General features: G+C 40.1%; 1 protein-coding gene across 1 annotated transcript in view; it reads left to right on the top strand.

Annotated features, from left to right (window-relative positions):
• The window catches only part of grin2ca (glutamate receptor, ionotropic, N-methyl D-aspartate 2Ca), a 54482-nt gene that overhangs the window by 12031 nt on the left and 25280 nt on the right, over positions 1 to 17171 (top strand). The window contains exons 2-3 of the mRNA XM_026325391.1: positions 1541 to 1985; positions 11413 to 12014. Of these exons, the coding sequence (XP_026181176.1) occupies positions 1557 to 1985; positions 11413 to 12014 (1031 nt within the window). The 5' untranslated portion in view covers positions 1541 to 1556. The remainder of the gene's footprint in view (positions 1 to 1540; positions 1986 to 11412; positions 12015 to 17171) is intronic.

Below are 17171 nucleotides of genomic sequence, written 5' to 3'. Positions count from 1 at the left end.
ATAGATAACTGATACCCTGTCTGGTTTCATTCTAAATCCACCACCCGAGGCGTGACCTTCATGTATCTGCCTCAGCTGTTTTTCATCTGAGTTTAAACGTGGAAGATCAACCCTTTTAAGCAGTGTGAGCACGTATGTTGCTCCCTATCAGAGACATTAACCCTAAACTACTCCACTGCTGGCACAGCTAAAACAAGGTTAATGCAATGTGTGGCAGATGCCCTCTCATGGTTGGGGCTAATCAATTTATAAAAGGAATTATGAGGAAGGACCTACCTGGAGAATCACATGTAGGACATAGCACATACAGCTTCCCATGCACGTGTGAAGTCTTTGATTTGTATTTATGGATGTGACATGACATGAGAAAACAAACCGTTCGTGTCTGTTCTGGAGCCGTATCAAGCATGCTTGCTACTCTGCAGCCTGAGCCACAATGTTTTCTAAGAGGAGCTCAGTGCTCAGCTCCACAGCAGAGAATTGCACCACACAGCTACACCGAGCTTTGTGCAATAGTCAAATCTCTTGTTTAGTTTATATAGTAGAATCAAGCCGTAGGCCATGACGCCTGGCAGGGATTACCAAAGGATTACAATATATTCACCCCACTGGGATTCCATCACATGGTGGATCAGATCTCTGTGACAGAGGACCAGCATGGAGCACTTCCTCAGGGCCACAAACACGACTGTGACAGATTTGACAAAGAACCTAAGTCTGTCTGACAGCTCAACACAAACCGCTGTTTGGCTACATTGTGAATGTTTAACGCTACAGGGTTTGACATCACGGCGCTCTGACATGGCGTTTCTCCTTCATTACCTTTCAGAGAGCAGAAAGCAAAGCAATTAACTTTCTGGAAGAAATTAAGAAAGTTTGGCTAAGAGTTACTAGTTGCAATCCAGTCCATTAGTGATGCAATGTTGCACAAAGAGCTTGGATTTGTTCAAAGGCCAACATGAGGATTTCAGTTCCTTTGTAAATATAGACTGTGCTGTCTGAATAATTGAAACGCCTAACTAGAAAAGGAAAACTTTACCCAAACATCTTACAAATGAGACTATGGGTCTCAATTAATAAGCACAGCCAAAACCAAACAAAAAAAAAACAAAATGCATGTGAACTTTTCATGCTTTTAGTCAGTGAAAAATAAAGCAACCTAAAAAGTAATGTATAAAAATTATAAATCATCTTTTTCATTTGTTGCATTTTACACTGGGGACCATCTGTTGGGTTGGACCTTGGAAAACAGCAGCAGCAGCAGCAGCAGATGCCAACCTAAGATGCAACAGCCTGGCCACAGCTTCATGCTGCATACTGACACACACTAAAAGTCCTACAGTGGGCTCTATTAATGGGCTCTTATAGTAGGTTATAGTAGGCCGACCAGCAGATAAAAAGCAAACTATGTCAACTCTAAACAAAAAGCACATTGGTTGGCCAGCCAGCTAGGACTATCACAACATTTTAGAAAAAGACAGCAACTTGTGCTGTGAACTGTAACTAATATGTCATTCCTCTCTCCTGACCTCTCCTGTAGGCAGTAGGTGACTGAGATGGGCGTTCGTCTAGGCTGCCTGAGCGACTCCCCATGGTGGCCGCCGCCGCTGCTGCTGCTGCTGTTCTGCACTGTCCACTGCTGTTCAGGCCGGCCGTTTGGGATCCCCTCGCCTTCCGTGAACGTGGCAGTGGTGTTCAGCGGCTCAACCTACCAGACAGAGATTAAGGGACGGTTAAGCCGGGAGAACTTCATGGACCTGCCTTTGGAGGTGAACCCCATTACTGTGCTGGTCAACAACACCAACCCACGGGCGCTGCTCACACGTATCTGTGACACCCTCACCACCAATCGCGTCCATGGCGTGGTGTTTGAAGACAACGTTGGCTCCGAGGCCGTGGCACAGATCTTGGACTTCATTTCCACTCAAACAGCCGTTCCCATTGTGGGCATTAGTGGAGGATCTGCTGTCGTCCTGCCATACAAGGTTAGTGTGGGAGCAGGGGCCAGTAAAGAACTTCTAGGGCTTTAGCCACACTCACTACTTCTAGATGCTCATGGTATCATTGGAAACCCCTTGCATATGTATGAAATACAGCCAGAAACTACATTAAGCTATCAGATTGCAAATAACAACTAAATGTTGATTCTTTCAGAGACAGGAACTCTGGGTAACCAATGCCAGCTGGAAGGCAGAAGAGTCTGTATAAATCTCCTTATAAATTCTTGCTATAATTCACAGTCAAGAACCCACATAAAATACTGCAGCAGAACAGACATCTGTGTGAACTAATAAATACAAGATATCAGAGGATAAATACAAATGATCACTCAATGGATAAAAGCACTACCTACAGTCCATTATTGAGTTGTAAATAACATAATTCTCCTAATGCTATAAGTTAAGTTAAGTTTTCATCATTTCTAACAATCATCTTGGTTTATGCATGTTCTCCCTGAGCTTGTGTGGGTTTTCTCCAGGTACTCTGGTTTCCTCCCACAGTCCAAAAACATGTATGTCAGGTTGATTGGTGACTCTAAATTGCCCATAGGAGTGAGTGTGAGTGTGTGAGGTTGTTTGTCTCTATGTGGCCCTGTGATGGACTGGTGACCTGTCCAGGGTGGACCCCTGCCTTTCACCCGAGAGAGAGCTGGGATAGGCTCCAGCAGATCCCCGTGACCCTGGCTTTCAGGAACAAGCGGGTACAGAAGATGGATGGATGGATCTTGGTTTATAAGTGTGATAAGTTCTGAGCCTTAGGAAACAAGAGCAGATGTGGAGCTAAATCAGAAAGCGCAAACACAGACCACTAGAGGAAACCTGCATATTTTATAATGCATACAGAAACTACTACTAAATTATCCATTCATTAAGTAGGTACAACAGTTTGTCTTTAACAGTCTACGGTAACTACATACCTCAATAACTTACAGAACTCATAGCTACCAGACTGAGAACTCCTCGACAGCAAAGAGTAAAATGTAAGTAATGAGTAAGTAATGTTTGTTGCCACTTGTAAATGATTCCATACTTTCCCAGAAGTTAGATTGATGGTTTGGTCTAAATTCAAACTAATTCTGTAGTAATTATAACTCTTGGAGCAAAAGTGAAATCTTTTCGATCACAACTGCACTCAAGGTGCACATTTATTTTCTGGGAGCAGTCAGATAATCACGCAGAAGCCCACACGTACAGTAATTACATAATAATATATATAATTATATATAATAGCCATCTAATGCTATAATAAGCATTAGATGGCTGGGCAGACATAATCTGTCATTTTAAAATGACTTAATGATTAATAAATATCAGATATTCAAATTTTCTCAGGAATACATTACCAGATATAAGAAGGAAGAAATGAATCAGAGAACTGTCAAGGTCAAAGATGAGATGACTCCAATGTTCGCTGGTACTGATACAATGAAAGAAGGTTTTGGTTGGTCACTACAGTATGGGTAATTTGCAGGTTCCAATGCCTGTTTTAAATCATTATCAGTACTGTATTAGTACTGAATCCAGCCCTAACTGTAAAGGCTCATGAGATGAATGCAACACGATCGCCAATCACAAACGACTCAGCCACAGAGAGTAACTAGACCTTTAACATAGCTGGTGACATTTTGGTGCTTCCTGCAAGAGGCATGATTGCAAAGCCGTTACAGCATCACAGGATCACATGTTAACAGGTACAGTTTGAAGATCTGCAGCATGATTCTTCCACTATGTAATTTTTAAAGATTTACATGAAAGTCAACTTTGCAGATTAATAACAATTCAATTCAGATTAATGTTACTGGTATGGCGCCAAATCATAATCATCTAAAGGCACTTAAGCTAGGATATTGAAGGAGACATTACCCAATAGTAGCCCAGCAGGCATAATAATATAAGGTAATATATATAGTAAAAAGATAATTATAAAATTATATCTGGATCACAGATTTTTAAGTAGACAAAACTAACTGAGAAATGTAAATGAAAACCAAATGTATACCTAAAGTCATGACCATCAGCTGATTTTCTATTTTCACTTATAATATCAAAGAATTCTGAAGATACAATAAGGATAAACCTGTTATGAATAATCAGAAAAAAAAACATCTAACAACCTATGCGGGAATGCAGCAATAATCCAGCATGCATTGGATGAGGACACTACAATTATTTTTGGACAATACAATGATATTTCTTTCCATTTGGAAACTTGCTGTGTCTTCTATCTTGTTAGAAAAAAATGAGGAATGAGTAAGACTCATATATAATTTCGTTTAATTCAGATGGGGTTTGTAGACTGCGCCCTGTGAGCTGCATCCATTTCAGAAAATATGGTGAGTGATCTTGCCAAGTGCTTGGCATCTTGAGTGTAATAAAAGAGATGCCACTCAGCAATTAATGTCTCCTGCAGCTCATTAATACTCTAACTTCCAACTTTAAGACAGTAACTGCAACTCAATCATAATAAATTACAGAATGAATACATGAAATAAGAAAAAAATGCAATGACAAGGGCTGACAGTTGTTAAAATAAATGACTGTATTTTCATCAGTAATCAACCAGTCACCGAAGTTGAAACCATTAATGTATGCCATGTAGCGAATGCATTAAGTGTTTTACTGATCTGTGACTGCATGCATTATTAATATGGACTGCCCCAGTTGGAAACCAACTCTAATCTGCTTCCCGCTGACGTGTCAGGCCTCTGACTGACATATACAGCTTCATGACTCACATGATAATTTGATATTTTAAGGTAAATCACTTCTTTTGGATCACCACTCAGTCAACGCTCCATATATGGCTCTGGATCTTTTGGCCCTCTAATCTTTCAACTTCTAGACTGATGACGATTTCTTTACTCTCTTATTTTTCATCAGTTAGAGCACAATTGTTCATCAAACAGCACAAGATCAAAACCTGTCTGTTTTTAAATGTGGGACTCACCATAACTGTTTTCTTCTGAACCATAAATGTATTCACATGCTTCAGTAAAGCATTGAAAAAAAAAAATCACACCCAGATAAACAATATGCTTGCACAGATCATGTGAACAAAGATAATCTGAATTTTCTCAGATTAAAGCAAAATTCTCTCAATCTCCTGAACAACCTAACATCCATCCATTATCTCTACCCACTTATTCCTAACCAGGGTCACAGGGACCTGCTGGAGCCTATCCCAGCTCTCTTTGGGTGAAAGGCAGGGGTACACCCTGGACAGGTCACCAGTCCATCACAGGGCCACATAGAGACAAACAACCTCACACACTCACACTCACTCCTATGGGCAATTTAGAGTCACCAATCAACCTGACATACATGTTTTTGGACTGTGGGAGGAAACCAGAGTACCTGGAGAAAACCCACACAAGCACAGGGAGAACATGCAAACTCCACACAGAAAGGCCCCTGATGGATTATGAACCCGGGACATTCTTGCTGTGAGGCATCAGTGCTGCCCCTAACCTAACATATGAAGTTATTCAAAGACTATACCATAGAACAATAATGCGCCTTAACAAAATGCCAAAAATCAAGGACGCCACCCTTTGATTGATTTATGGGACTCTGTCAAAGGTAGTCAATAAGGAGACTGAACATTTTTCATATGTATCAGTAAAAGCCAAGAGTTTGATATTTATGAACGTGATGGTATAAAATTAGGTTATAAACTAATTCCTGAGGCATTTCAACGTATGTTGATTACTAACATCAGAGCACACCTACTGTTGTCCTTGTCATTTTATCAAAATGAGACGCTGTCTTGACAAGTAAATGTACTACAGTACGGTTAAGATGAAGACTAAAGTATTGAAATGCTCACTCCAAGAGTACTTCTTTTATGCAGCTACAGGTTAAGACTCATTCAAGGTAGCGGTCCTTGGAAATGAAATACAAAGCTACATACTTTACATTGGCTAAGAGATCAATCAGTCCCCACAATAGGTATTTCATTAACAGTAATTATCGAGACACAATGACTAAAATATTTGACCAAATAAGCCATCTGTCACTACTTTCCAAAAGATGTCATAAAGATATTTAAAGGTGCAAAGTGTAAAATGTGAAAGATTTAGTGGCATGAAGTGACAAGCCTGCAGAATGCACCCTCCCGGGCCAAGGTTGTGGGTACGGGGTCCATGAAGTGTCATGTCAAGTAAATTCCCTGTGTAGAGCCAGTGATTGGTTTGTCCTTTCTGGGTTACTGCAGAAACATGGCAGTGCAACATGGCTGCCTCTGTGATCGGAGACCCACTCCCTATGTACAGTAGATTGAAAAGGTTCTATGATTAAGGAAATGCAACGGTTGGTATTTTCATGTGATTACACACTAATGACCACAAATTTATGAATACTATATTCCATTTATGCCAATACAGAACTCTAAATATCACATTAAACATTTAAAGCAAAGATTTATGAGTATTTCTTGATCTCTAATTACTAAGAGCTAGCTAACTTCAAGCATTTTAAACTACTTGGATATGGTTAAAACAGAGATTATATTTACATAGCAGAAGATGAAGACCTGATGGTTTTTTGATTCACCACTTCTTGCAGGATAGAAGAGTGATATCAGAATAGACCATGAACATGATTACACAGCATTTTAAGGTGATTATAGAGCAAATGGGGTGCAGTTTTAATTGAAAATCCATCCAAGTGTACAGAAACTTTAACTACAGTACTTTTGATGTCATATGGTTGAAACAACCTCTGAACAAATCTCTAAACAGATATAAACATTCAGAGATGCCCTTCAAAAGTAACAATGCACTGAAGGGTGTTGCAGTTTTATAATTTTGCTCAAAACCTGATCTAAAATATAAAGCATTCTCTGCAGCATTCATTCTGTGGTCTGACAGCTCGCATCCTCCGAGCCACGGTGCTGTAAATGAGCAAAATTGAAGTCAGACATGAGCAAAACCCTGATTGTCTTTGCAAGAACATGAGCCTGAGGCTTATATCAAAACTAGAGGGTTTTTTTCCTGCTAGTCTTTGCTCTGTTATGTATTCATTTTCTCAAACTTCACCTCTTGCATTTTAAAACCACTAGCACTGGTGGAAGCTGTGATGCAAAGGATGTACAAAAGTCAGCTTGAGTTGTGATTTTCTTTTTTGTATTGTACCAACCTAATCCTTCCCTAACCTTAATAAAGTGCTGAAAATGCTGTTAATATGACCTTAAAAGCTTGATTAATTCTTTAATTGCTGAGGAACCAGATGATATATATTAGTGAACATTTTGCAGACAGATTCAGCACCAGCATTCTGCAATTACACATTTGTGCATGGACCAAATAGCAGGCATCACACATCATCACAATCTGGATTTTCTCCAGCTTTTTGAGAAATGGCAGATGACCAGGGACTTTTGTGTCCTGTGTCTGTGCAGGATCAATGTGACGTCAGATGCATAGGAAGGCAGTGCCAGAGCACTTCCTGCTGCGTGGGGGAGGCAGACATATGTCGCAGCAAAGAGCAGTGGCCAGAAGTCACCCTTCATAGAGGGACACTGAGCTGGAAATGGCTGCAGTTCAGTCATATGACCAGGGGAACCATAGGAGCACATACACTGCTATGATAGGTTTAAATCAATGTATCCTTTCACTGTGGTGTAAGCTCCTTTGTCAATTGTAATCAGTCCCGTCTTACCTTTGGTTTCAGTGGCAGAGTTACTGCTTCCATACAACCAGCTGCATTACGAAATAGTGACTGCTCTACATTCACCTAAATCCAATTGGGACCAGTTTTAAAGCATTTCAAATAAACCTTCAGATTCTTTCAAGATTTGAGCATTTCACACTTCAAAAAATGTTAACATGGTAAAAAGTTAAACTTGTGTAAATTATCACAGGCTTTGCACATGTCTAAACAAATATGTTATAATGTAATATGTAATTTCAGCCTGTACAATCTAAGCTTTGCGCTCAATGGCCATAAACTTTTTTCTTACTGTTAGTTTCCACTTAAACAGAAAACACTTACCTAGAGTCATCAGTCAAACTGTCTTTAAATATTCCCAGAGAGAGATGGTGGTGTAAATGTGCATTTCGTGTAAACTGAAAACCACAACAAAAGACTTCTTTCTAGCAAGTAACTTAATATCCTGTCTAGTTAAAAGTTTCAGGTTTTTCGCACCTGTAAGCACACCCAACAGTGATGTCACACCCTGAAGTACACTTCAACATCATGTCTGGAGGTCAGCAGAGGTCTGCTGGTATGAAGATTCTCTTTAAGTAATCTTCACTCATAAGTGCAACAACATAAATGCCTTCAAAGAGAGACTCTTCAAATTAATGTGTCATTATGCCCATATGTGTGATTGATCACAGCCAGACAAAGACAGAATTCTTGGAGCGAGACCAGGGGAGAAGTGGGGACGTAGCCAGGACAAGGCTATGACAGCTGGCTTTTTGCCCAGGCTCTGAGTGTGTCAGATGACACATTGTGCATCTTATTTCAAACATACTAAGCTATTTTGACTTTATGCTTAGTGTTACTTTCATTTTTTTTTCTAGAATTATATGCCTTGGACAGTACTATGCACACTCTTTACACTCACATGCAGATTGTGACTTCAGGCTTTGAGCTGCCGCCGAGCCTGTGGTAATGCCCCAGGCTCATTTGAACTGCACTATCAGTCTGCTCTCTGCTAACTGAGCTGCTAAGATTGCACTTTGCAGGGGGCTTTACTCTTCCAGACCCTTGGGCTTCCAAACATGTACAAGGCATACAGAAACATAACTCACATACAGTACATAAAGACACATTCATACACATTCACAATCTAACACCTTACTACCTTGGGAAACAAACTGACTGTGCACTGTTGCAGAGGTGAAACAGCACACACAGGAGTAAGGCAATAACACTGACAGATTTGCTATGGGACAGCACGGAGACGAAGGAAATGATTCTATTTATATGATCAACTCAAGCTCCACTATGACTGCAACCTGCAGCATCCAGTGCAGTCTAATCCATTCTGGTCCACAAATCCCTTACACTGAGAAGAAGCCAATTTCTTCGAAAGAGAGTTCCTATGGAATCCTCCTATCTAGATTCTTGCCCTATCATGTGGATTCAAACAAGGGGTTATCAGGTCATACCATCTTAAATCTTCAGGGCCCCACAACATCAACACAAACTTCAACTTATTACAAAGTCCATATGCGGCACCACTGTGGTAATATGGGCACCACTACAGGAAGAGCAAAATACTGTTTTATTATATCATTAGTCAAACAATTACACAAAAACAGAGCATCAAAGACCTCTCTATTATACAGCACTATCCCACTGTTTGGCAATGTAAACTGTTTGAGGAAACAGCAGCAGTGACAAGTGGAACAAGGCAACGAAAAGGAAAATATTTCCGGAGGCGCAAGCAGGGTACAGTCAGTGGCACAAAGTCAGTGGATTTAGACATGACGTCTAAAATCATAAGAAGCTCATACATCACGAGCGCACTGAACTTCTCACAAGGACAACTAGGAGACAGGCGAAATAAGATCACAGGCTTGTTGCCATCTCTGGATACCTGACCCCACTGTTTTCTGAGCTCCAAGAATCCCGTCTTCAGAATAGCGGGTTTTTCACCCAGAGAGAGATGGGGTCGGGAGGAGGTCACCTACCTCTCAGCCTCACAGAGGCAGCGCTTTTATAACAAGATCACATTAGTGTGAAAACATATACCTTTACTTCTAAAAATTTAGAGTGAGAAAGAACTTTTTTTTGTTTGGTCTTTTTTATTAGCCAGTTTCAGAATGAGCTTAGACAATAGACATGAAGACCTTGCTATAATTAACATGGAGACAAGACGACTGCTGACCAAGGTGGAACCTAACAAATTTGTTCATGGTTAATAGATCATTTATTGAAAATCTATATCATGAAGTTGCATAGTTTCCTCCTTTTTCATAAGCCATACAGCTTTACTGAGCCTGCAATTCTAAATGCTAATATCATTAGTTATAGGATTTCATGACAATTCATCAGGTCAGCAGTTATAGGTGTCATTAAGGTGTCATTTGCCATTTTTAGGTCATTTATAAATAATTGATGATTAATTAAACACTCATAGGACTATTTGTTACAATTTATCTTATAAAACTTTTTTATGTTGGTATTGTTAGCAGATGCTAGTGATGGATCAATTACAAGCAACTAATAAGTTTACTGGGCTGCCAGGTTATAAAACATTCTTTTGATGGCTCCTTTGGCACAAAGAGCCTTAATTAATTACCTACATTGTTTAATACATATACTTACAGACTACCTGCACCCTCTTGCTGGTTATTAAGAAGTCAGAAATCTATATTACTCTAGTTTAATAGTGTTTGTCCTGAAGGAAAGCAGCATTATTTATTAATAGTTTTTAGGGTAAATAAACACTACCACAACAAGGCAGCATGGTGATGCAGTGGTTAGTGCTGTCACCACAGCAACAAAGTGAGTGAGTTTGAATCCAGTTGGACATCGGGGGTCTTTCTGTCTGACTGGTGATGTGTCCAGGGTTTACCACACCTCTCGCCCAATGTCAGCTATGATTGGCACGAGACCAAGTGTATATATAAAGTACATTTGTGCTGCAAGCCTGGTGTCCTTGATTTAATTATTTTATTTATGCGTTTGGTATTATAATCTTATACACAGCACCATTAAAATGTGACTCAAAATTATCTCAGAGAAGAAAGGTGTTGCAATGCTACTTCTTGTTTGAATCCTTCAAGCACATGTGGTCACACCCCGATCAGTGATCACGGAAACCTACTGTAACAATCTAGCTAGTGTTCATTTAAATATCTCATGATGCTTCACTTCACTCACTTTCAAGAATTGCTTTAACAGACAGAACAATACTGCTTTAATGAAACTCTCAAAGCAAAAGAAAGAATTGCAAACCTCCACCACCATCACTTTTTTGATTCAGTTCACAGAAAAACCATCCTCACTCCTCTCAAGGTCACTTCATTTGCAGAAAAGACATGAAACACAGCCGGCACTGGCTGGCCACAGTGATAGTGCTATCCCTCTGAATTTGCAAGTATGGATGATGGCCAGTGTTTGCAGGGCAAAAGAAAGACATGTAGGTTTAAGTGATGAATGGGTCTGCAGCTCCTGTATGAGCAAAATAAAACAGAACCACTTAGCTCCTGTCAAAGCTGCACTACAGACCCAACTGAGTGAATAACTCACTTCTCTCTGTGTGATTTGTCTGACTGTACATGGTGTGCCTGTAACCTGTTAGATATAAAGATAGACCTCGAGAGATCTTATTGCCCAGATTGAATTAAGATGTGTTCATTTTGTTTTTTTAGTGAAGTACAAGCTGTGCAGTGTGTTAAACCATAAAAATCTCCATAAATTTTCTATCTCCTTACTCTCTGTTTTCTTTTTTCTCCAGGGAGAAGGCTCCAACTTCCTCCAGCTGGGCTCATCCATCGAGCAGCAAATCACCGGCATGTTCAAGGTGATGGAGGAGTACAACTGGGACAGCTTTGTGGTTATAACCAGTCTCTACCCAGGCTATGAAACCTATGTGGATTACATCAAGTCCTTCACTGACACCAGCTACTTCATATGGGAACTGCAGGATGTGCTGACCTTTGATATGTCCGCGGACAGTGTGAACGATATCCGAGCTCGAAGGCTGCTGCAGCAGATCGATGCCCAGGTGCTACTTGTCTACTGCTCTCACGAGGAGGCCCAGTACCTGTTTTCCTTGGCAGCTGAGGCTGGACTGGTAGGGCCAGGCTATATCTGGATTATCCCCAGCCTCGCTGTGGGAAACCCAGACATGCCCCCACCTGACAGCTTCCCTGTGGGACTCATCAGCATCATTACAGACAGGTGGAGAATGAGCCTGAGGAAGAGGGTGAGGGACGGGGTGGCCATTGTGGTGAAAGGAGTGCAGAGCTTTCGGAAACAAAGAGGCTTTGTTCCTGAAGCCCACAGTGATTGTCACAACTCTGTCAAGCCATCAGCTAATAATGACACGCTATTCAGGTAAGAAAAGATTTTGGGGTGTGGAGTGTGAATAGTTTTAGCTAATAGTAGTAAAAAAAAAATTAAAAGCCATTTTCCTCAATAAGTGGCTTTTAGATCTTCTAGTTCCTTCCTGTAAGTATATTTTACTACATTTATTTTATTTAAAAATGTATTTGTTAATGGAAACTTAATGCTTCCATCATGTTTATATGTTGTTCTAAATCCAAGACTATATAAATAAGGAACATCTACATCATTACTACCAGAAACAATTCACTGCCTCTCTCCCTAATGTGTGTCCAACAGATCCCAGAGCCATGCATCTTATGCTTTGATGCTAAATTAAATTTTTACTGACTTTTAAGATGTATATAGCAAAACCTGCTCGCTGTATTTCCCCGTGTTACATATGTTTTAAAGCAACGCTATGTAGTTTTTTGACCTTAAAATAATGTCTCTAAAATTATTCCAGTGGTAGAACAACTAACTGGATGAATTCTACCGCCGCTGCAGCCTGAGCGGACTCACATCAGCTGCAACAGCACCGTGTAACTTTAGTGTTCGGGTAGGGTCACTTAGGCCCCGCCCACCTGCTGCCAGTGGAAGAGTGTGACCTGCTTTACGGCACACGCCACATGTTTTACTGGTAGCCTGGGAGGAGTTAGCCAACAGCCAACCTTAAGACAAAACGATCTAGTCAACTCAGAATTCTCAAAACCAACACCATGGAAGAGCCAGGAAAGAAACCAAAGAGGGTTTTATCAGAGGAAGCAAAGAAAAGAAAGAGAGAGAGATCGGACATGAGCCCTTCGAGCCTTTCCTATTTCTGTTGTTACATGGTAGAATTAGCTACTATGTTAAGATGTTGCAGAAAAAAATATTTCACTGCAATTTTCACTGCATGACTACATGAATAACGGGCTCATGTAGGTTAGTGACAGCAGCCACACTTTGAGATCAGCTATACTGGTACAAAGGGTTGTCATGTTCATCTACAGTCACATGGTCATGTCGACCTCACCGCTAAAAGAAATACAATTTTCCAAAATAAGTTCTTTCCCATTACTTTAACTTTGACACATTTTTCAGAGGTTATTAAACCTTCTGTCAATTAAGCAACGTTTCCAGTGTTAATTGGCAAAATTTCAATTGGAAATCTATCCAATGTGTATTAATCGTACAGTAGAGATATACTGTAGTAAATATAAACATTTTCATATTGAAAAGAGGAACTTGCAGATTAGTTTAAGTAACATACTGCTGTGAATGTGAAATGTATGTTACAGGGAATTTTCAGCTATTTCAATGAAGTTACACCTATTTCTAATATCAGCACCGTGCCGGCTGCTCCTCCACACTCTGTGCTGTGTCTGTCAACCTAACTGACATGCTATAACTCTCGTCCAGCCACGACTGGCTCAGCACGGCACTATTTTCATTATCATTGGCTGTTTGTGCTTTATTTCAAAACAATGACGGAATGAGCTGTTATTACGAAGTTATATCACAAGTGAGTAGTGACCGTAAACACGTGCTAAACTTGTCCCTCGCTGCTTAGTACTTCTGCTGCGTGATTGGCTGGGAGACCTGTCTATATCGAACAAAAAATGGCCAACTCTTATCACTCTTATCACAGAGATTGACCTTAACCTTATCGTGATGCAACATAAAATTCGATATTTGGCACAGCCCTAATACAAAGGCACAAATATGGGTGCAAAGCGCAATTTATACAAGCATGTTGAAAGACAAAGCTAACATCTAGTGGCCAGTGATTGTTCTCTTGGCAAACACTGCAATCACATTTAGAAAAATGGTCACTAGGGCCACTCGAAGACAGAGCTCATAAAAGAGTAAGTTACAGAGTGGAGGCTCGTCTCAGGGAAATCACTTGGTTTGATGTTAACAGATCAAATGGTAAACATGAGCTATGAACCCCCCTAGCTTCAGACTAGTTCATGTATAATTTATGGTGTCTTGTTTGTTTGTGTTTAATTGTAAAAGTAGACTCTAAGGAAAACACTTTGTTTTTAACTGAACCCGTGAGTAAATATCCATTTGATGCGACCAGCTGTTACTGTGCAAGATGAGCCAAATCCAACAAAATGACAATGTTCAGGCTTTTCAGACTTCTTTAATTTAATCCCCCCCATTCTACATAAACAATAAAAAAAGGTCTCATGTCACTTCTCTCCAAAAAAAAAAAAAATTTAAAAACACACTATAGGTATTCAGACATTTTCTGTTCTGTCACCTCTGTGGACAAGGGCTGGTTTAGTTCAAATATTTAAAATCCTGTCCAAGAAAAGGCATGGTGTGGGACAAAAATAAATCAATACTGACTTTCACACTTTCTATAGCATGTCCAACTCTGCTCCTCAACCTCCTCCCTAAGAGGGTTCATGGCAACATAATGCTTTTTATGCCTTTCTTTCTTAGAAAGTAGAGATAGGCCGACACAGCTGCTGATACTGATACACATTCCAGTACAAGAGCTCTTTCCAATTACATTTTAGCCTTATTGCTGGGGGTATTATTATACCTTATTGCTTAAGGTTACATCATGAGGCCAAAATAAACCACACATTACTTCTTATTGAAGTATTGTGTTCCATACTAACTGTGCTGCTTACTGTGTTTCTGGATTGTAACTGGCCTCCGACAGGCTGCAAATCCATCATTTTCCACTACAGACAGTGGTTGGTTATCAAGTATAATGAAGTTAGGCAAATTCTGTAATTCCTTTAGTTTGTCCTTGGGTTGCCTGTGATACATTTATTGCGTTTCTGGAGGCATCAGCGAGAGTTGCCTGGTGCTGTCTTCTCTGTTGGTTAACATGAACGCTGGTACTCCTTCACAGGTACTTGAGTAATTGTAATGCAATGCAGTCTCCTGCTGTTCACAAAATTATGGCTAACTACACTAAGTCCGGACACAGTCGTTGCTTTGGATGGCTTACACCTCATACGGGCGGATTGGACAAAACAGATTGGTAAGAGAAAAGGAGAAGGGTTGTCCTCCTGCTCTCTGGGGACTTCATCCATGTGTCTTTGTCCTCCACTCTCTCCACATTCACCAAGTATGTGACCTGCCACACCAGAGACAATAAAATATGGGATCTGTTTTAGGGTGGCACGTCTGGAAAATCAGACCCCATGCTGGTTCATCTACCTCCCTGTTTACAAACCCCCTGTACAATGGGAACCAGGTGTTACCTGCACAGTGAGGAAATGGAAGAGGCTCTGAGGGATTGCTTTGACACTACTGTGTGGGAAGAACTGTGGGATCCAAATGGAGAGCCCAACAGGGCCACAGAAAGGCGATCTCCGAGGCTGGGGGCATTGAGTGCTGAGGAGGTAGCTCTCTTTGAGATTCTGGGGTAATTTATGGGTGGGTAGGAGGTCTGAGATGATAAGTAAGAATATGACTTGTCTCCATGATGCCACATGCAAATGCACAGCAAATCTAATTTTCTCACAGCAATATTTTAATAAGAACAGGAAAAGACATAAAAATAACTACTCCTGGATCAGCTTTTGGCATAAATAATAATGCTAAGCGCACGGGGAGTGTGTTTTGTGTAAATGCATGCATCTGTTTCTGTAGATGGCCACCAAGAGACTGCAAACAGGACACCAGCACCATGAGACATTCCTCTTACATTATGAAAAATCTCTCTCTACTTCTCTTTCAAAGTCATCAAAGCCAGACAGCTTTTCTTTGTGTAAACTCAAACCAGCAATGAAAAAGTGGAAATAGTGAACATTATCCCATACTTTGATATGGTACAAAACCTCATTTCAGACTTCCTAAACCTAGCAGGTATAATTTGAGTAGCAGCAGCCCCCTTCAGGTTGGCAAGACAGAACAAAGCACTTTTTATTAGCTTTATACTCTGTCATCTCTTTCCAGCCGGATCAAATATTAACATCTCGCTTAGCTCTCAAATTTGCCCTCACTTGATGGGAGATTTTTTTACTCAAGTAAGCTGCTGACAGTGAGTGAGCTCACCTGGGATTATAACAGATTACCAGATTTATCAGGCTTTTCACTGAGACCAGGCTGATGTCTGTTCTCCTACTAGCAGGCCTTTAGTGCCTCAGCTGGAGTCATGGGTAAGGTAAGACATGAGCACCACAGGTTTAATATTGTAGGATGTGAATAAACCCTGTGATGGACTGGTGACCTGTCCAGGGTGTACCCCTGCCTTTCACCCAAAGAGAGCTGGGATAGGCTCCAACTGATCCCTGTGACCCTGGTATAGATGATGGATGAATGAATGAATGAATGAAAAAATAATGTGAATGATGATTTCTATGCAGCACAGCAATGGTCAAGATACCTTGTGTACTCACGGGCTGTGTCCGAATGTCCACCCTAGTCCCTGACCCCTTAGTCACTATATTGTGCAGCACTATATAGTGGACCATGTAGTACTCAATTAGCTAACAGTTTCGGACACTGACCCACTACTTTTTTTCTCACCCACTGTTTTTTCCGATTATGCTGTAGCATAGTCTATGGGCACATGCAGATGTCACTTCCTGTTTCGAACTTAAATAATTTTTTTTCATTGATTTGATCTTATCCCTTATTTTTTCTTAAAAGGTTTACCTTAACCATGTGTTCATAATTTTCAGCTAAAAATTTGAATCTACATTTATAATTAAAAATAATTATCTTCCATAAAAAATAATTAGAATTATTAGCTTATCTTGTGTAGTTTATTTTATTTGAGACATATTATATATAGCATTTTTATTTGTAAATATCTTGTAAATTTGTAAAAAGTTAAATATCATTTTGCACACTTTTTATTTTTCATTCTTTGCACCTTACTGTTGTCCTGTAGCTGTAGTAACTATTGAATTTCTCCACTGTGGGATCAATAAAGAATTATCTTATCTTATCTAATCTTATCTTAATTTTCGCGTGTTTCCGACATTTTTTCATCCACGCAATGCATGATGGTCGACTCTGCCTCTCTAGTGATGATCGCTACTTTTTACAATGCATTGGTACTGAAATGTACTTAAGTAAAAAAGTAAAAAGTAAAAATGTTTTTTTGCCGTCAATGATACACAATACATCTGTTGATAGCTCCACAAAATAAAAAAGTTCAACACAAAAAAAGGAAATTTTTCTCCTTTTATTACCAACCTGCACAGTGCTGGT

This window comes from Mastacembelus armatus, chromosome 8 (genome assembly GCF_900324485.2).
Source record: "Mastacembelus armatus chromosome 8, fMasArm1.2, whole genome shotgun sequence".
NCBI classification, from domain to species: domain Eukaryota; kingdom Metazoa; phylum Chordata; class Actinopteri; order Synbranchiformes; family Mastacembelidae; genus Mastacembelus; species Mastacembelus armatus.
Note: the sequence above shows the minus strand (reverse complement) of the source record. Positions and strands in the feature narration are given on the sequence as shown.